Source organism: Gymnoscopelus microlampas (genome assembly GCF_963454915.1).
Source record: "Gymnoscopelus microlampas genome assembly, chromosome: 5".
NCBI lineage: Eukaryota > Metazoa > Chordata > Actinopteri > Myctophiformes > Myctophidae > Gymnoscopelus > Gymnoscopelus microlampas.
Genome location: NC_139942.1, coordinates 15763468 through 15784709, shown reverse-complemented (window position 1 = coordinate 15784709; position 21242 = coordinate 15763468). Strand labels below are relative to the sequence as shown.

The following is a 21242-nucleotide window of genomic DNA, read 5'->3' as shown; positions in this document are numbered from 1 at the left end:
GAATTTCCAAGCTTTTATTTTTTAGCAAAACTAAAAAATAAAAGCCTGGAGATCGAGGCTAGGAATTTACTTTCTGAAGCCACACTCACACAATCACGCTAAAGCATGCGTCGGCCCCATACACAGCCATTAGGCGGAGGGGGAGAGGAAGCATGCTGCACGTGATTGTGTAAGTGTCTCGCATCGCCAGCAGCGGCTGTTTAGAGGCACTCGTCACCGATGATGAACGCACCGTGATGGTGCAAAATATGCCGTGAACGTCCCAATCTGGCGGATAAAAGTAGCGCAGCACACGGCACCAACCTTTGAGGGCTTCACCAAACGGTGTGAGAAAAAAAAACTGTGAAAATCGGCGGAATTTTGAAGCAGAGCGTCCTTTTTTTTTCTTTTCGCAGCAGCACCCCCCCCCCCTCTTGAATCCAGAAAAGTAACCATTTTGGACATACAAGGTTGCCACCCGACAGGGACGATATCAACCTTGAGAACCAGTGGTTCTCAATGGTAAGATTGAAAACCACTGGATCTGGATCGCTGCTGGACTAGAACAAACATGGCAGGTGTTGGGTTTACCACAACAGTTCACTGGAGGAGTGATGGGAGGTGCACCTCTTCTCGTATCTCCGCCTCCTGCCCTCCAGCTGAAGACTCACCTCCTCCCATTTCTCCATCGGAGAAGACATACCGACTGCAGAGGGACAGAACAGAAACATGTCTGACATTTTAGCCATCGTTTGAATCACTTTATTTTACAAAGTTAGATAAAAAGGCACATTTTTGGTTAAAGCCTCACTATGTAACCTTTCTTTGAATGAATACAATGGAATTTCGTCCAATCTGTGTGGTAGAGTATGTTAACACATTGAGTGCCAAACACGAGGTTTTGCAAATACACCCGTCAAGTGCCATAACCGTAGATCTTCATGTGTTCACGTTTTTTTATCATTATTTTTTTTCGCACATGGGGCGCAACTTAGGAATGGTCCGCGGACCCTGTACAATGGAATGGACGGATGTGAATCCAGTCCAAAGGACGAAACTCCCGTCCACTCCAATGATAGGATCTTGAGGAAAAGGTCCTTATCTCCATATCTTTTTACCGTGGTGAAAACGAGCCATTTTCGATGGCCGATCACTCTGCGATGGCCAGTCGTTAGTCGGGACCCTCGACCATCGCGCACGGCAGCCTTTGTTTACATCCGGGTCCTCGTGGAGGCTTCTACAGCTCTAAACATATCAGCGTAAACGATAAGAACGGTGGCACTGGATGTACCCTGTTATAAAAAACCTCTGGTACTTGGTGTGTTAATACGATATAACTTATACAATTATGGTGGTTGTATTTTGCTGTAAAAATGTCAGCACTTGCGCAGGAAACCGGGTTCAAATCCGGGCTAGAAGAGGAAAGTTACATAGTGCTGCTTTAACCATCTTTCACATAAAGAATTTAATAACACAATTATAAAAGATAAATAGCTAACGTGACACGTTGTGAATATGTACAGCTGTTATTTTCTATGCAAAGAATAGAGAAAAAAATCGCCCCTGACTTGCCCAAAATAGGGACACCAAGGTCACTCAAAATATGTAGAACCTTGGCTTGTGGCAGCGAATGGAATGCCTGCGATTGACTGGTACCATTACATCCATGAGCCACGAGCCAGAGGGGCAGTAGCATTGTAATTGGCATGGGCTCGTTCCTCTCCATAGCCTCGCGGGACATGTGTCCCATAGCCTGGAGGGATGACTGCTCTGTGATTATTCATTCACAAAAATGACATAGTTGTCATTCACTGATTTGAGAAGAATTTGGTTATCTAATTAAGTGCTTGGCTTGATGGCAGCCTGCACAAGAAATAGGGATGCTGATCAGTCTGGTAGTTTACGACAGGGGTCTTCAACGTTTTCAGGCCAAGGACCCCCTAGCTGAGAGAGAGAGATGAAGTAGGGACCCCCTCTATATTGTAGCGCGAGGCGTTGTGAGCTTGTAGATCTGCTATTTTTGGCTAAAGTTCTCCTCAGAAAAGGGGATGCAAGGCTTCAAGTGGTTAAGGTAAAAAAAATAATCACATCACACAAATATTTGGCAGACCCCCTGTAGTAACTCCCCCTAGGGGTCCCGGACCCCCTGTTGAAGACCCCTGGTTTACGAGATTAGCTAGAGACACACACACACACACACACACACACACACACACACACACACACACACACACACACACACACACACACACACACACACACACACACACACACACACACACACACACACACACACACTGTGGGATATTAATAAAACACAAAGATGATGACACACACTGCATATAAAATATGAAGATGACAACAGCATACATCTAAGAACAAAAACAGTGTACAGTATATGATTTATCGAAACGCGGTTTTCAGTGACATCTAACTCCAGTATGATTCTGCATAATATCATTTCCTGTAAATGTATCTGTGGCTGATCTGTGACCCTGTCCTCTGGGATCAATATCTCATCTCATCTTACTTTCTCAAGTTTTAGAAATGAAACTTCACAGTGTCACTGTTGACTTCTGCATCTTATTGCTTGTCCATGTTAAAAAAATGAGTGAAAACTGTAATAAACATTGCAAGTACAGTATGTTTTGATGTACGGTATACGCCTTTCAGAATAAAGCTTTATAGTGAAGACCAGGGGTCTTCAACGTTTTCAGGCCAAGGACCCCCTAGCTGAGAGAGAGATGAAGCAGGGACCCCCTCTATATTGTATAAAATTGTGTTTCAGATTTTTTTTTTGTTTACTTGGTCTGCTCTTTTTTCCCCCTCTACACCAAACACCTATTTGCCAAAAAATAGCAGATCTACAAGCTCACAACGCCTTGTAAGCTTGTAGATCTGCTATTTTTTGGCTAAAGTTCTCCTCAGAAAGGGGATGCTAGGGTTCAAGTGGTTAAGGTAAAAAAAAAAAAAATTCACATCACAATAAGATTTGGCGGACCCCCTATAGTAACTCTGAGGACCCCCTAGGGGTCTCGGACCCCCTGTTGAAGACCCCTGGTGAAGACGATTGCTTTCGGAGTGTGGGAGAATAATAATTTGACCATAATTCGCCCACAACTTTGTACACTCAGAGATAAGAAATGGTATGACATGGTGTTCCTTGGCCTGATGCATATCCAACTGGGGGTCTATGAAATGCAAGAGGTCGAGCATAACTGTAATTTACTGTTCAAAACTGTAATGTAGGGCAGGTGCAGGACAAGACAACGTTATTGTTTTGTCCTGCACAGTGGTGGAAAAAAGTATTCACATGTTTTACTTAAGTAAAAGTATCAGCACTGCCATGTAGAAATACTCTGTTACAAGTAAAAGTCCGGAATTAAAAAATGACTTGAGTAAAAGTACAAAATTATTGGTATCAAAATGTGCTTAAAGTACCAAAAGTAGAAAGTACTCATTATGCAGAATGTCCCATTTCAAAGGTTTCAAATGAATACACTGTATACAAATCTTTTGAAAATAGCAGATCTACAAGCTCACAATGTGTCGCATCGCGACGCATTGTGAGAGATGTAGTGGAGTAGAAGTAAAAGTACTGAAAACTGGAATCACTCCAGTAAAGTAAAAGTACCTCAAAATTGTACCTAAGTACAGTACTTGAGTAAATGTACATTGTTACTTTTCACCACCGGTCCTGCATCTGCTGCCCTACGGTATATTTTGGATGTGTGTGTTCCTCTCATTTTTTAAGTGTAGCAGGTCATCCGTGACTCCAGGTAGAGGATAAAGATCAGTCAAAAAATAGCTCCTATAACGGTTTGTCAGTCAGTGAAGTGAGTGACAACCTCATTATCTTAACAGCAGGGATTAACTCCCGCCTGCACTCTGCGCAAAGCACTCTCAACCAAATGAAGTGCAGCAACCCATGATGAGAGAATTCATTTTGTCTAAATAATTAATATACTGGCAAACAAAACACGCAGGAAGGGCGCACACACCAGTGCTGCGAAGGTGAGGATTTGAAGATGAAGAGAGAGGTCGCGCGACCTCGACAAAAACAAAGGTCATCATCAGGGATTCAGAAGAACACAGTCTGTATATCGCTGATGTCGGGCCGCTTCTATCTGCAGCGTCTAACTTTTTTTTTTTTTTTTTTTCGTAAATGAACCCTTTAAGACCCGGGACGCATCTGTGTCACTTTTTGATTTGAGCTAAAAAGCATTATTTTACACTTTGGCTATTCAGAAATAGCAGATATACAAGCTCGTAGATCTGCTATTTTTGAAAAATCGTGAAAATGTGTGCAAATCTTTGAATATATATATTATTTCAAAGCAAACATTAACTAAAATCTTTGCTTCTGGGGGGTCCCTGGAACAAAATGTTTTGAGATGGGTCTCCGCGGCCAAATTCATATCGTTTTGGGGGTCCTTGACATGAAAGAGTTTGAAAACCACTGATATAGAAACATACGTTTTTCAGAAAACCGTTTAGAATTTAGAAGACATTTTGCAGAATCGGAACCTCAGGCCTCAATGGGTTAACGCCCTACTTGATCATACTACAGCGTCACGTGAAAGCATCAAAAGTAGCAGATCTACAAGCTCGGCGGCACGTTTTGAGATTGTCGATCTGATATTTTTGCTACTTTTGAATTTGAATCCTGAACAGTTTTGGACATGTGAGGTTTACACCCGACAGAGACATCTCATATCTAAAAGTAATTTAGTAGCACCGTAGAGTCCCTATTCTGGGACATTTTGGTTTGATTTAGAGATTTGGTGTACAGGGGGAAAAAAAGGAGTGGACCTAGTATAAAGCCCTGGAGGACTCAACTACAGTATAAATAGTCCATTTCATGCTCCCATGCATTCGATACTAAACCTAGAAACTTCTTTCCTGTCAAGTTTCTTTTGTTGATTTAGTCGTGTTCATATGGTGTCCTAGAACAATTTTAGCTTGGTTGCCCAAAGTTTTGCATTTGCAACTCTTGTTATGTGCATAATCCAAGATGGCCACTGAACGCCATGGAGACAATAGGGCATCGCAGTTCCCGCCCACTTCCTGGTGCCACTGCAAAATACTCAATGCATTTTTCCCATTGACTTTTCCAAAAATATTTATATCAATGAATTTAAGCCTCGAATCAAGCCATCCAGGATCCTGGTGAATCATGACCATAAAACGTTTGATTCTGTGATTTATTTTATTTTATATTTAATTATATGATATCATCATATAATTAAATATAAAATAAAATAAATCACAGAATTCAATGTTTGACACGCTTTGTCCTAGAATGATGTGTAATACCTCTTAAAATGGTTGAAGTGGTTTTTCATTCTTCTATTTTTATCCACCAGTTGTCACTAAGCCACACATGCGCGTGCACACACGCGCACACACACGCACACACTGTACTGTACCTGAGTCTATGGAGCAGCGTTCAGGGGGCGTTCGCGGGCTGGGGGTCAGATGTTCCACGTCCACCTGGATCAGCTCGGAGTCCTCCGCTCTCTTCCTGCGCAGGGGGCTGCTCCTGCCGCTGCTCCCCTTAATGCTCCCCAGGGCAGGAGGACACCTCTTCTCCCTGCTGCTCCCCTTCCTCCTGCTGCTGCCTCCTCCTCCTCCTCCTCCTCCTCCTCCTCCTCCTCCTCCTCCGCTCCCCACCGGCACCCCGCTCTCCCCCGGTCCCACCGGCTCGCTCAGGTCCACCAGGTCTAGAGCTGTGGACAGGACTGCAGGAGAAACACCCACCGGAAGATGAAGGAAGGTGGTGTTGGTCTGGTCAGTTGTGTGCCCTAACTCAGTGGTTCTCAAACTTTTTCATGTCAAGGACCCCTAAAATGATATGTATTTGGCCGCGGACCCCCTTCTCAAAATATTTTGTTCCAGGGACCCCCCGGAAGCAAAGATTTGAGTTAGGAATGTTCGCTTAAAAATATATATATATTCAAAGGTTTGCACATCATTTTCAAGATTTTTCAAAAAATAGCAGATCTACAAGCTCATAGCGCGGCACTCGGTGCCGTGCTATGAGCTTGTATATCTGCTATTTTTGAATAGCCAAAGTATAAAAGGTTAAAATTATTGTGACGCTACATTAACACACTTTGCTGGGGACCCCCTGGTACCCCCCCCAAGGACCCCTGGGGATCCCCGGACCCCACTTTGAGAACCAATGCCCTAACTTATATTACTTAAAGGTTTTTCTACCCCGGATATGAACCTGGTTTCCCACGCAAGTGCTGAATAGTTTTTTTACCATTGAGCCAATAAAGCCTGGCTGCTTGCTCAGGGGATAAATCTTGACCATCAGGTCAGAATTTGTGTCAGATCCTGTGTCTAGGTGAGACGTGACCTTTGACACGATCTAAATATCTCAATAGAAGAGCAGGGAGACAACATACAACCGCCCCAATTGTATAAGTTATATTGTGTTAACATACTCTACCATACAGATTGGACAAAATGACATTTTATTCATTCAAAAAAGTTACATAGTGCCGCTTTAAATAGTTAATTAGTTCACCTGAATTAAATCAAGACACACAGCTTCATGTCTTTTAACAAATTTTCTTAATGACTGTGCCCCTCGAACCGAGACAGTCTAGATCATAACAAAGTTACACCCAATGTGTGTCCCTATATTGGCCAATACTTTTGTAATTTTTAAAGGTGTAGTGAAATGAAAAATATGTTTTTCACACTTTTAGAGCATATCCGTGGTCATCATATGCCAAAAAAATAAAAATAAAACATTTTTGTGTATTTTTATATTTAAAGTCTCTAAAAAGCCAATCTTACTTACTGTAAACGAAAACGTGCTGCGTGATGCCATAACGCAGCTTTCATGAATATAAATGAATCTTGATTACATGCACCTGTTTGATTCCCATAGCTGCACTTTCTTCAAACACAGCTGATTTTAATTACAGAGCTACTCCTTTTTTGAATCTCATTGAAGATGACATCCAGACGGTGTATTACTCATTTTAAAATCTGCACACTAAAATATGTATCTGAAAACATTATAGGTTAGACATAAGCCAGGTAGTAGCAAACGTGCTTCACTGGCCGTCTCTCTCTCACTTGTAAACAAACACTAGCCGTGTTGCGCCCGGCTGAAGTGATTGAGATTCCAACGTCCCATAGCCTGAAGGGATGGGACCTTCTGATTGGTTTAGAGTCGGTTGAGACGCCGTTTCAGTCTGAACCTTCAAAATAAAATGACCGAAAATGTCACTGCACTGCATCTTTAATGCAAATGTTTTTTCATTGCGGTATTGCTTCATTTAATTAAGTAAAAGTCAAATATTACAAAAAAGAAATGTAACACAAATGTCCAGCAATTATTGTGGTGATAACAAAGAAAAGGAGGTCTGTAACTCTCAGAGTTATGGACGTCCTTGTTTGATTGACTGATTTAGAGGTTTCCGTGACTTGAGGACGGTGCATGCTGTTCTTCCTTTGACTTCACTATCATTAATCCTTAACGATTATTCTGCATGACGTTTCAGTTCTTTGGGGAGAAATACAAGGGAGACCTGGCGTACATATGCTGGCATGTCTCTGGCTGGAGAAAAAGAACTGTAGGAATTAGCCGCAGACTCTCAACATACAGGATGACAGACAAGTGTCCTTGATGCTGTGAACGAGCACTGTTGTCGTTAGTCACTGCAACGTAGATTTAGTCTGTCTGTCTGTCTGTCTGTCTGTCTGTCTGTCTGTCTGTCTGTCTGTCTGTCTGTCTGTCTATCTATCTCATGATGCTGGGGGGAGGGGGAACTCGCAAACCCTGCCACAGTGAGCCAGGTGTTACAAAAGACAAGATGACTTGGCTGTACATGTGTAAACATAGCACATTTGGTAGGAGAGGAGAGGAGAGGAGAGGAGAGGAGAGGAGAGGAGAGGTTTGTGTACCTGCTGTGTTGGAGGTGACGGGCCGGGGGGCGGGGGCATCGACACGACTCTCAGACTGGAAGTCATCGATGGATGGACTCAACAGGGGACGGCTCTCCTGCTGCTCTCTCTGTTGAGAGAGAGAGAGAGAGAGAGAGAGAGAGAGAGAGAGAGAGAGAGAGAGAGAGAGAGAGTGGGGGGGGGGGACATGAAGGAAGGAAGGGAGCAAACAAAGACAGAGATAAATTGTTATTTCTTAAATCACCAGATCCAGGGTCAAACCCCAGTCTGTTCAGACTGACTTGATGTAAATATGACAGTTTATCTGTGTCTGGTAGCTCTGCCTCCTCATCCCAACACACACACACACACACGCACACGCACACGCACACGCACACGCACACACACACAAACTCTCTCTCTCTCATTCTCTCACGCACGCACGCACGCACGCACGCACACCCAGACTGGAGAGTCCTGACCTGTCAAATAACAGTGGGATATAGAACAGCACAACAGACAGTCATATGCTCATGTTCTGGGTTGAAGGAGAACAGAAATAATAGAGTTGAGTTCAAATGAAAAGTGACGTTTTATTACAACATTGACCTGTTGGATGGGAAGAGGCACATGCACGCACGCACGCACGCACACACGCTCACTCGCGATCATTAACTCGCGCTCACATCCAACCAAAATAGTGTGCATTGGATTCATTTAATACTAAATATAATCCAATGCAGCTCCACAGATACATTAAACTGGATATATACTGTAGTGTAGATACTGTAGACAGGCAGACAGACAGACAGACAGACAGACAGACAGACAGACAGACAGACAGACAGACAGACAGACAGACAGACAGGTGGAATTGATCAGTGTAAATGACTGATCGGGTGCTGATAGCAGGATCATTTACGTCCTCGGTTGACAAACTGATCCTCCGTTTTTTTTTGTGAATCGGGGGGATCATAAGCACAGACACAACAACAGTCACAGTGCATTGTTTACTAGGGCTGGGCAATGAACCCAAACTTCATCGAAGCCGATATGTTATAGCCAATCACTGACTTAATCTTGCTCCTGTAGGTTCATCGAATAATCTAGAAGCAGGGTTTTTTTTGTTTCGTTTAAGTCTTTCCCATGTATATCAAATAATGGACACGAAAAAAATCTAATATATATTTTTTTAATAATCGACTGAATTTGTCTGATTAGTCTGATTAACCACTTAACCACTTAAACCACAGCATCCGTATTCTGGGAAAACTTTCGCAGAGAATTGCCGCTCGACAAGCTCACACACTTTCGCAGAAAATAGCCTCTCGACAAGCTTACAACGCGTTGCAACGCAACGCGTTGTAAGCTTGTTGAGCGGCTATTTTCAGCGAACATATTTAATGTAGAGTGAAAACACAAAAGACACTAGTGTAGAGCCCTGAGGGACTCAACAACGTATGGGGTTGAAGTGGTTAACCCTGTTTTATACTTCGTCGCACAACGGTGGCGCACAGGCATCGCGAAATAGGCGATCTGCAAGCTCACGACTTTTTGCCTCGATCGTAAACCGAGGCAAAAAGTTTGAAACAATCGTGATTTGAAGTCATATCGCCCAGCCCTAGGGTGTACTACCAATCCAAACAGGAAGTGTTGGCCCCCCCCAGCCACTTCCTGGTCGGTCGGTGGTCTCGTCATGCCCACCTTGGTTGTCACGGTGAGGAGGCTATTCCCTTCAGAGGAGGCCTTTTTACCAGGAAGCTCCTTCATCACCATGGCAACGACCCTTTCACCTTTTCCCTATACAACAGGGAGATCGACAAGTCAGGGAAGGGTCGTCAGTGGCAACGCAGCGGGAAATGTTTTGTTTCTATAAAGATATATGTATACAACATCAAACAAAAAGTTCGGAAATTAGAGTTTGGTTGATTATGCTCTGTTGTAACAACGTTTTTTGGCAAACACCTTTATACCTTTAGCCTTTTTGTTTTACTTTTAAATAGTACCCGATTTGCATTTATGGGATGAGAAGCACAGTGTGCGGGTTGCGCCCACATACTGTCTATAAAAGGAATTGCCAAGAAGTATTGTTACAACAACAGAGACAAATCGACCAAACACAAACTTCCAAACTTTAGTTAGACGTTTAGAATGACCAAAATAACACAATGAAATCACCATTTGCTTTGCTCTGTGAAAGTGTAAGGCCTGATTTATACTTGGTGGCGCGCCAGTGTCACACAGCGGAAATAGCGAATCTACAAGCTTTGGGCTATTTTCACTGTAGCGCACAACCAACTATGAATCAGGTGCAAGGATATACTATTCTGACTGCTCAAGGGGGTCACTGTTTTGTCAACCAAGGACACAATTTACCTGCAATCCTTTAGTTAATGCTGTATTTATAAGAATACGCTTATTATTTTTATGTAATTTTCGATTCAAATGGGGGACAAATTAACAAATTCACCAAATGTTTTACTTGTCGTGGCTGTTGTTAACCATTTAAACCCCATATGGTCCCTCAGGGCTCTATGCTAGTGTCTATTCTGTTATTGTGGAGAAAGCTTTTGCCAAAAATAGTTGATCGACATGCGTGTCGAACTTGGAAGTGGAAATGCAATCTCCACCAGTGAGCTAAGACGGAATGCCCGCTTGGCCTGGGGAGGTATTGCGCTTTGAACTTCAGGCTATACCAATTGTCAACCACTGGAGTTCCTACTAGAAATCCTAGTTGTACAAGTTATATTGTATCAACGTATACTCTACCATGCAGATTGATCAGAATCACATTGTATTCCCTAAAACAAAGTTCTAGACTGCAGCTTTAAGGGAAGGAAAAGTTTTCCCGTACCAATGTGATATTGGCACACCTACCCCATTATTAATTATTTGAGACACGCATGCAAGTATTTGGGAGCATAGGGCCTAATCTGCCATGGTTTTGGTGCAAAGAGCACAGGTATCAACATAGGGTTAGTAAGATGGATCGTATACAGTGATATTTTTGTTTGTGTCCAAGCACAAACCTGTGGTTTTACAGTATATCCCCAATGCACTCAAGTTTGACCACTTGAGCAGAAATCAGCTGGGTGAAGCTGAAGCGCCCTATCTTGCACTCCGCCGTACCCCTCATGCCTAAACCTTTTAGGCATGAGGGGTACGGTGGTGCCCCTCATGCCTAAAAGGCATTTTGAATAGTTAAAATAGCCGATCTACAAGCTCACAACTTGTCGATGGAGATTGGCTATTTTCACTATTTTCATTTTTTTTTTTTTTAAATAGTATAACATGCCAAAAAAGTTTAGGCATAGGGGGTAAGGCGGTGAAAACAAGATAGGGCCCGAAAACTCAATTGCCCTGTGGGATCAAATAGGTCTAATTAAGAAGGGGGTGCTCTAAGGAAAAAAGGTCAGGAACCACTGATTTAGGTTCTTGTTATTCCAGCTGTCTATTTTACAGCATGTGGCACCAGGTGAATGCGATTCATTTTCTAGTAGGTTACACGCAAATGTTTCGGTCAAACAAGGACCTTCAACAGGACAATGATGATAATGTCCTGACGAAGGTCCTTCTTTGACCTTGAAACAACGATAAATAAAGCAGACGTGTGTGTGTGTGTGTGTGTGTGTGTGTGTGTGTGTGTGTGTGTGTGTGTGTGTGTGTGTGTGTGTGTGTGTGTGTGTGTGCGTGTGCGAGAATATGCAGTATGTTTGATAGGTTTTTATCTAAGGGGATTTACTCACAGCACCAAAAACCTTTTTGAAAGAGTGCATGTTGATCTCCTTTCATACTTTAGCAGGATAGAAAACCAGGGTCTTGTTGTTTGCGAATGTTTTTGTTTTTTGTCTTGCCTTTGTCATTTTCATGCCATTGTTTTTAAACCCTGTAGCACTTTGTGATTTGCGATCTATATTTAAAATCCGCTAGTGGTCCAACTTCCGCGCAGTGTTATCGTTTTTGTGTTGTGCTACTTTCTAGCTATGTTCTGCCAGACCACCTCTACAATTTCCACCACATTTTGGCCTAAAAATCTACCGATCTGCGTAAAACTTTGTTTGTGCACTCCCTAGAGGCCAAGGAAAAGCCTTTGCCCTGCATTTTTCACATCTGCCTTTTATAGTGCCACCAGGAGGCCGGCTTACGTAAAAAAAAAAAAATATATATATATATATATATATATATTACTCCTTCAGATTTTATCTAAATTTCACGCAAATCGGTACACTGTAGTCATGTGATCAAGACGGATCTGTTTGTTTTTTCATATTCCATCTTGATTGGCTAAGATTGAGTTTGCAGGAGTGGCCCTTTTTGAACAAAATGCTGCAAATCATATACACAGTGTCCGACTGCGGTGAAACTTTGCACGCACATTCGCACTACATTGAGGAACATTTCCCTATTATAGCCCCACCAGGAGGCCGATTTTTACAAAACCTTTTTTTTATATTAGGCCTACTCCTACAAATTGTGCAAACATCATGCAAATCGGTACACATTATCTCTATAGTCAAGTGATCAACACGGATCTGTCTGATTTTTTATATTCCATCCTGATTGGCAAATTCCGAACATTGCTTGCCCACTATAACCTACCTGACCTGGCGGAGAGCTGTGCTCCGAGGAGCACTTTTTCTCGTTTTGTAATGTGAAAGCACTGGGCAACGGAAGCCAGCTTTTTGTATTAAGTCAAATTGTGTTAGATTAAATTAGAGTAGAGAATAAGTGAGTAAACTCAAGCTTAGGTTTAAGATGATTATATTTATTTCCCTGAGTTACTCCGTGTGTCATATATGATTTTGTTAAAGTCTATTTAAGTTTATGTAAATATATATTAAGTTCTAAATAAAATACGGGTTTCACTCCCACTTTATGTTGCATCCCTTTTTCCCATAGATGGGGGCGTAACAATATGATATCCATTCCAAGTTTTATTAGCCTTTGGTCATGAGGTTAAACTGTAAACAAACTTCTTATTCTCTTCATTATACGTGAGAGTCGGCTATTTACTTCACACGTCATGCCGTGCTGTATGTAGCTGCCATCATGATTAAAGTTCATATTATTATAAATAAGTGAATAAGTTAAGAAGTTCATAATGTTTTTTGTTTTGGTCAATTCATGTTTGGATTGTGCTCTTTGCTTGTGCTGTGTACTTGAGTTCCTGTGATGTCTAGGGTCACAGTGACCTGGCAGCTGAGTCAGATCAGTCAATCAAGCAATCAGCAAGGGTGGTTTAGATTTTGGTTAATCACCAGAGCAGGGGCAGAGTCAGTCATTCTGCTCTGAGCACTAGAGCTGGCAACATGCAACAAACAGAGGATGTCGAGTGTGATGCTGTTTAAAGAGATGTTTAAAGAAGGAAAAGAGAGTATAAGTTAAAGAGTTTAAAGAAGGAAAAGAGAGTATAAGTTAAAGAGTTTAAAGAAGACATTTATGTTAAAGAAGAGCTGTTTAAGTTAAGATAAAAGAAGAAGACCTCAAGATTGTTTCCCCCATATAATTTGATGCGGCCAATGAGGTAATCATTGTTGCCAGAGTATTTGTTTGTATGGTTTTGTATGTTTTGTTATGTTTGAGAAAATGTGATACCGAATTAATGTCTGTTGTATTTTTATGCTTATTTATTCAGTTCTCACGGCATTTAATAAATGTCTGTAAAAGAAAAGAAACCTTGTGATCGTATCTGTCAACCGGAGGGAAGCTACACTGTAGATCTGTTCCTTTTCAAGAGTGGTGACGTATTGTGTCAGTTTCCGGTTGCCTTCTATGGTCTTAAATGAGGCGTGGAGCAATGCAAATGATTCTCACATATCAGAGATATACACGTACCGGTCTGTACGCACGTCCGTTTGTGCTTATCGAAAATACTCACCCTTTTAGTCACTGTTTACAAACAGCTTAGTGAATCAGGCCAATTCTTAAAAAAATATGTATAATAACAAAATCTTGGCTTGATGTCAGGGGTTGGTCAACACACGAACACTCCACTTGCCCCGAAACTTACCCCAGACTGTTGATCAGAGCTCTGGCTATAATATAGGCGTCTTTCCACGCCTTCAATGTACTTACATAGTGTACGGTTAATAAAAAAAATACATTTCCTATTACATCCTAACATTTTAGCCACAGCAGCTGTCCTTTTTTCTGGCCGCAGTATCTTTTGAACGGGCCTAGATGTGAGGGCCGCGAAGCGGCCCAAACCTCTTGTTATAATTATTACTAGAGGTCCAAGTAGGATATAAAACCAGCAGTACTAGAGGTCCTGGTAGGATAGAAAACCAGCAGTACTACAAGTCCTGGTGGGATATAAAACCAGCAGTACTACAGGTCCTGGTAGGATATAAAACCAGCAGTACTACAGGTCTCGGTAGGATAGATAACCAGCAGTAGCTACAGGTCCTGTAGGATAGATAATCAGCAGTACCAATGGTCTTGGTATAACAGAAAACCAGCAGTACTAGAGGTCCTGGTAGGATGGACAACCAGCAGCGTATGTTTAATTTAAGTCAAAATACGTTTTTTTTATTTTTTTATTTGACCCAAAGACCAAGGAGATAGGATTTTTTCGAAGATTTAGACTCCCATCCACTTCCTTGTTAACTTAAAACTTAAAAATTCTGTATCTCGGCTCCTGAGTACTTTTTTTTTTCATTGAAAAAGTCTGGCAGTCTACTGTAGAAAAAAAAAAAAAGATGGCAGCCAATGTGTTAAGAGAGAAACATGCTTAAATCAGAGGATGAAATGGCAAATGCGTACGATGGCACGATGGCTCGATGGCAACGGTTTGTGTTTGTGTGTGACATCAGAGCAGATCTCTGGTCTGCCTATACAAGCTGCGAAAGAGATCTATGGAGACATTGAGAGTTTAAAAGAGTGGTAGAACGAACAGACGGCCAGATAGACGAACAGACGAACAGACGGCCAGACAGACAGACAGACAGACAGAGGGAGAGAGAGAGGGGAGATGTACTGGACAGTGCCCCTGAAAAGAGGTCCATTTCAGATTAGTTCACACTATCTTGCTTGTGCTGCTGTGTCAGCAGGGGACAAGGTGTATTACTTTGGAGTGTTCTATGAGGGGAAAACCTACGACATGGATCAGATTGATGTGCGCGTCTTCAACACAGTGATGTTGCGCTGGATGACGTTGCCCCCAGTGACACATGGAAGAAGAGAACGTCCCGTTGAGGTTCCACCCATGTGCTACGGCCACACAGCTGTGCTTATACAAGATATCATCTACATATGGGGGGGCACAGTGATTGGTAAGATAGAAAAGGGTAAGATAGTCCAATGGTTATACAGGGACAACAACGTTCTTTATGCATTTGATGTCGACACCCACAGATGGTTAAGTCCCATAATTATTTCTGGGACCGTTCCGAAGGACAGGTTTGGCCACTCAGCCTGTGTCTTGGGTAAGGTCATGTATATCTATGGAGGATGGACCAGGACTGGACCCATTAATGACATGTACAAGTTGGACACCTTCACAATGGTCTGGTCTTTGATTAACACCAGAGGCATTTCACCACCTGCCTCACATTTTCACTCTGCCACCATCATCGGGACAAAGATGTTTGTATTTGCGGGTGTTGTGGGCCGGGGGGATCAGTACAACAGCATCAGTGTGTTTGACACAGAGACCGACTGTTGGCTGAGCACGCCTTCTGCACAGCTTCTTCCAGAAGCACGCTGGTGTCCTTCAGCCTTTGCCTACAATGGAGAGCTGTACATATTTGGTGGTTACAACTGTGATCTGGAGTCTTACTTCATAGATCTGTGGAAATTAAATTCAAAGACCTTCTCCTGGAAGAAGGTCGAGCCCAAGGGGAACGGCCCGGATTGGACGTTTCCTTGTAAGGTGTGTTGCCTAGTGGGAGATCGTATCATCATGTTTGGAGGATACACAACCAACACACAGCCAGTCTTACAGATCTTAGACATAAGTCCTAGCCTGAAGACGATATGCAAGCTAGCGGTCATTCAGTACGGTCTGGAGCAGTTGGGACTCCCACCCAACATCAGGTGGGAACTGATGAGCGCTGAGCGTTGGTCATTTGCTTACCCATGAGTTCTTTAGCAGACTGCTGCAAATTGTCTCTGCTATTTTCTGCAAAGGTTTGGTTGCATATCACAGTGGTTCTCAACCTGTGGGTCGGGATCCCCAGGGGGTCCCCACATGATTGAGGGGGGGGTCCCCAGATGACAGTGAAGTGACAATTTAAGGACTTTTAAGACCTTTTTAATACCTTTAAAAAGAAAGAAAGAAAGAATGTCAAAGAAAGAAAGAAAGAACAAAAAAGAGCATTACTGCGTCAAAAATAATCAACCGACTATACTATCAAAACTCGTCAAACATTGGCCAAATTGCCAAATAAAAAAAAGTAGCCCAAATAAAAAAATTAAAATGAAAATAGTTGATCTACAAGCTCACAACGCCTCGCGTTGTAGATCAGCTATTTTCACAATATTTATCTGTGGAACCGAGTCAAACTAAATATAATGAACTCAACTACAACAATTCCAAGTGCTTGTCAGGGTGGGGGTCTCCAGTTCAAATATAAAAAGGTTGAGAACCACTGCTTTAGCAGACCACTGCACATTGTCTCTGCAATGTTCTGCAACTGGTTTGGTTGCATATCACCATTGCATTGGTGTGGACTGGGCTTAAACCTGGGATGTGACAACAAAGATGATTCAGAGATTCTGTATGAATGTTGTTTTTATGTACTGTTGTTAATGATGCTGGTGGAGACACCGACAAGCCAATACAAAAGGATCGAATAAAACAAACAAACTGCAAAATCCCCAAATTACAAGACTAGAGCCAGACCAATATGTCACTTTGGCCGAATTATCGGGCAATATCTATATTTTTCTACATTGTTATCGACAACTATGCAGCCGATGAGCCCCGGTTTAGAACCACTTTTAACCACTTAAACCCCATATGGTTGAGCGGAGTCCCTCGGGGCTGTACTAGTGTATTTTCCGTTTCTGTTAGAGTGGGAAAGGTTTTAGCTGAGAATAGCCGAAAGACAAGATCACAACACGTTGCAGTCAATCGATCGGCTATTTTCAACGAAAGCTTTCCCCACAATATGGATGCTGGGGTTTAAGTGGTTAAACTTGCGTCCCTATTTTGGGCATATGTCATTACATGCAGGAGAAAATGGACATTTTCCCGAAAATGATCAAAAACAGCCGATCGACAAGCTATAAGTATAACAGTACAGAAAAGCAGCAGTACTACAGGTCCTGGTAGGATAGAAAACTAGCAGTACTAGAGGTCCTGGTACTGTAGGATAGAAAACCAGCAGTGCTACAGGTCCTGGTAGGATAGAAAACTAGCCGTACAACAGGTCCCCAAAGACAAGGACTGATGATGACTTCTAGACAGCAGGTTTGAGAAGGTTGATGGTTAGAATTCTCAGAGAGTTAAACAAAGAATACTGTCTCCTAAAATGGAAAGCTTTCCAGCTTTTTGGAAAGCTCAAAACGTGTCGCTTCATGCTGCGTTTCGAGCTTGAGGATCTGCCACTTTGTCTCTCTCTCTCTCTCTCTCTCTCTCTCTCTCTCTCTCTCTCTCTCTCTCTCTCTCTTTGGAGGTATGGGGTTTCCACCGGACAGAGACGTTACAAAGTTAAATATATAAAAATCATATAACATAGGTGAAACTGAAAATAATTAGCGGTGGTACAAAATTGGCGTACTTGCAGCGTGCACACGTGCTTATCGGTCCAAAGTTGTTGTTGTTTTATAACCCAATAATTGAATTGCAGATATTTATTTGGGGAGACTATTCACACAGCATTATGCATCAATCAAATTACAGCTTAGAACAGTTATGGCTTCAAGTTTTTGTTGAGTGCAAAAGAGTAGCAGCAGAGATGCTGTACAAGACAACTCATTGTCATTCCCTGTTCATCACATAATAACACGTTGTGTTCTGGGAGGTGAGGATCACTGCATACTGTACGTTAAACCTCTCATGGCAGTTGTTGGTCGTATAGACTTGAAACCCGGTGATCCGTTATTCCGTGCCAAAACCTTGACATAGCCTAAATTTCAAGCTTGTTTCCTGATAGTGAAATGGCCAAATACAGATTTAATTATGTCTTTCAGTCTCAACTTACGTATTCCAGTCCGAGGAGGTTGGTTATACTCTTGCATTTCCAGTCGATCAGAGATCTCCGCCTATACAATACGTGTGGGGACTTCTAAATGCAAGGTACTGTAGATGCTAGAACAGCGGCGACAACAGCCGCTGACAAACCTACCCTTACTGCTTTTGAAAGCAATCATATCCATCCATCCATCCATCCATCTTCAACCGCTTATCCGGAATTGGGTCGCGGGGGCAACAGTTCCAGTAGAGAGCTCCAGACTTCCCTTTCCCGAGCAACATTAGCCACTTCCTCCTGGGGTATCCCGAGGCGTTCCAAGGCATCCGTACCAGATGCCCGAACCACCTAAGCTGGCTTCTTGCCAAGTGAAGGAGGAGTGGTTCTACTCCGAGTGTCTCGCGGACGACCGAACTTCTCTATCTCTAAGGGAGAGGCCGGCCACCTGTCTGAGAAAGCTAATTTCGGCCACTTGTATCCCACACAAATATGAAGGACCACCCTAAAGACTTTGGATTTATTCTTCTGTTTAACTGTTTCCACACAGTTTTAACAACGAAAGGTGGGATGATTGTCACAGTTCTTGATGAGCGTAGCATTTAGAGACTGAATTGTTTCTAGTCGTTGGTTAATTCATATGTCTGTCCCACTTTCCTTTAGGGGTCCTTACGTTTCAATAGTTGTAGCCTGGCATACTCTTAATGAAAGAAAACTGGCTTGACATAAAAAACTTAGAAGGAAACCAAAACACACATGCGTGCAAACACACACACACACACGCACACGCACACGCACACGCACAGACATCTGTTTCACCCTTCAGAGCACAGTCTCTCCACAGACTGACACGAAAGGTGAAATGGATCATTAGCATTACGCTAAGTGTTCTTTTGTCAGAGAGTATCTGACAAGAAAGTTGCCGGTTCAAAAAAGCTGTGAAAATACCAGAGGGCAAAGTGATGACACTCTCCTCAGCACCACCCTCAAGATGCCTGGACTCCTCTGAGATGGTCAGTGTTCAACAGTACATTCTTTATTAGGAATAAACCAAGAGTACCCTAACACAGTATGAGGCCTTTAAGCAGTATTATCTGTGCAATTGATTTCAGACCACAACATAATATGTTATAAACCACCCAGCCAAATTAGAATGATTTAAAATAATTGTTAAGTATATAAAGATGATTTCAAAGTCATGACAAACTAGAAAAAGTGCTCCTCGGAGCACAGGTCTCCGCCAGGTCAGGTAGGTTATTGTGGCATCTTGGTGGCGCTATTATAGAACAATGGGCCCGATTCATGAACCGTACTTACGAACAAATTTGTTCTTAGACCCACTTAAGAAGTTTTTTAAGAGATTTTGGCATTCACAAATGTTTTCTTAGCTGTGATTTGTTCTTAAGTTAAGAAGAAATCTACGCATACTAGAGAGCACTCTTAGGGTGGCATTTGAGTTCTTAAGTGTGATATGTTTGTGCAAAAATAATTAATTCTCAAAGTTTCTTCAATTCTACAGTTGTATAATATAGGATTTAAATTACAATAATATTTTTATCATATCTTTAGAGCAAAAAAGGTTCTCAAAGGTGTGGTCTGGGGACCCCCAGGGGTCCTTGAAGCTGTTCCAGGGGGTCCACAGCAAACGAGGAACAGTTTAATCACTTTAACCCTATTTTATACTTTGTTTGAAAATAGCTGATCTACAAGCTCACAACGCGTCCCATTACTGGCAATTTTGAACTTGTAGATCGGCTATTTTCGACCCGGTTGAGTTGAAGCCCAAGCCCCATACCCACCCCATAACCCCCCACCCAACCCACCCTCATCGCCCCCCCATACCCCCACCCCCATATCCCGACATTCGCCACACCCCCATTTTCAAGTCCCCTTCCTACCTGAAAGCCCCCCTATACCCACCCGTCACACCCATCCCCATACCCCACACAGCCCCCTACACCCCTCCTTGCACCACCATGTCACCCACCACACCCCTATTTCCACCCCATTACATACCAAGCAGCTGCTACCTTTAAGACCCTCTATATCCACCCACCAGCTTTCAGTACTAAAATGTTTTATATCCACTACTAACGCTACTCCTGAACATGAAATATGGATAACATTTTTAACAGCTAATTTCAGCAAATTTACATTGATATCGAGTGGTGATATGTTGATTAATGTGAGAGAAATAATAAAATACATTCATTAATTAAATAAAAATAATTTGCTGTTCACTTCAGAAGTACCTCCACAGAAATATTTATTTATTTTTATGTTTGGAGTCTGGTGTTCCACCATCTTTAGGCTTTAGTTTAGGTATTCTTTACTTCATTCTCTCAACTTCATTTCTCTGTGTGATTTCCTGTGATTTCTGTGTGCAGCAATCACACACAGGTGTGACTGCAGGCAGAGCCTAAGAACATTTCATGAATCTCACTCGACTTCTCTTAGGAATTCACTTAGGAAGAAATTTAAGAAGACAACTTACGAATTTATTGCTGAATGAGGCCCAATGTGAAAAGGGTGCCATTTCTTCTTAGGCCTTTAACGGCAATCGGACGCTGCATTCATGATTTCAGGAATTTTGTTCCAAAAATGTGTTTTGCAAAAATCCACCTGCTGGTGGCGATATAACAGGCCAATGTAAAAAGGCTGGCATTTCTTCCTCGGTGTACTGTAGTAGGAATGTGCGTGCAAACTTTCAAGGAAATCGCACGGTGCATTCATGATTTGAGGCATTTTGTTCAAAACGGACCAATCCTGCAGGGTTGGAATATGAAATATCGGGCAGATCCGTTTTGATCATATGACTATAGAGATAATGTGATTTGCATGATTTTTCGACAGAATCTGAAGGAGTAATATAAAACAAAATCAGGATGTGAGCTTGTAGATCGGCTATTTTCAAATGGCCGAAATGTATATCGGTGAAATTGGTTCATGTATGTTTTGTAATCAAAATCTACAAGGTAACTACGGTAGTAACTAAAGTCTTCAAATTATTGTAGTGGAGTAAAAGTGCAATATGTGTCTCTAAGATGTAGTAGAGTAGAAGTAAAAGTAAAAGTTGGAAATACTCCAATAAAGTAAAAATACCTCAACATTAAGTACAGTACTTGAGTAAATGTACTTTCCACCACTGAAAACCACATATCAAACATCAAACCAGACATTGCAATCATGTGCATGTGTTCCAATGCAAGAGAGAGTACAGGCAATCAG

General features: G+C 42.2%; 1 protein-coding gene across 1 annotated transcript in view; it reads right to left on the bottom strand.

Annotated features, from left to right (window-relative positions):
* The window catches only part of LOC311044949 (PEX5-related protein-like), a gene marked incomplete at both ends in the record, with an annotated part of 33881 nt that extends 22861 nt beyond the window's left edge, over nucleotides 1–11020 (bottom strand). The window contains 5 exons of the mRNA XM_084056760.1: nucleotides 571–685; nucleotides 5409–5720; nucleotides 7906–8014; nucleotides 9589–9684; nucleotides 10958–11020. Coding sequence (XP_083912886.1) covers nucleotides 571–685; nucleotides 5409–5720; nucleotides 7906–8014; nucleotides 9589–9684; nucleotides 10958–11020 — 695 coding nt within the window. The remainder of the gene's footprint in view (nucleotides 1–570; nucleotides 686–5408; nucleotides 5721–7905; nucleotides 8015–9588; nucleotides 9685–10957) is intronic.
* Nucleotides 11021–21242: the final 10222 nt, after the last annotated feature.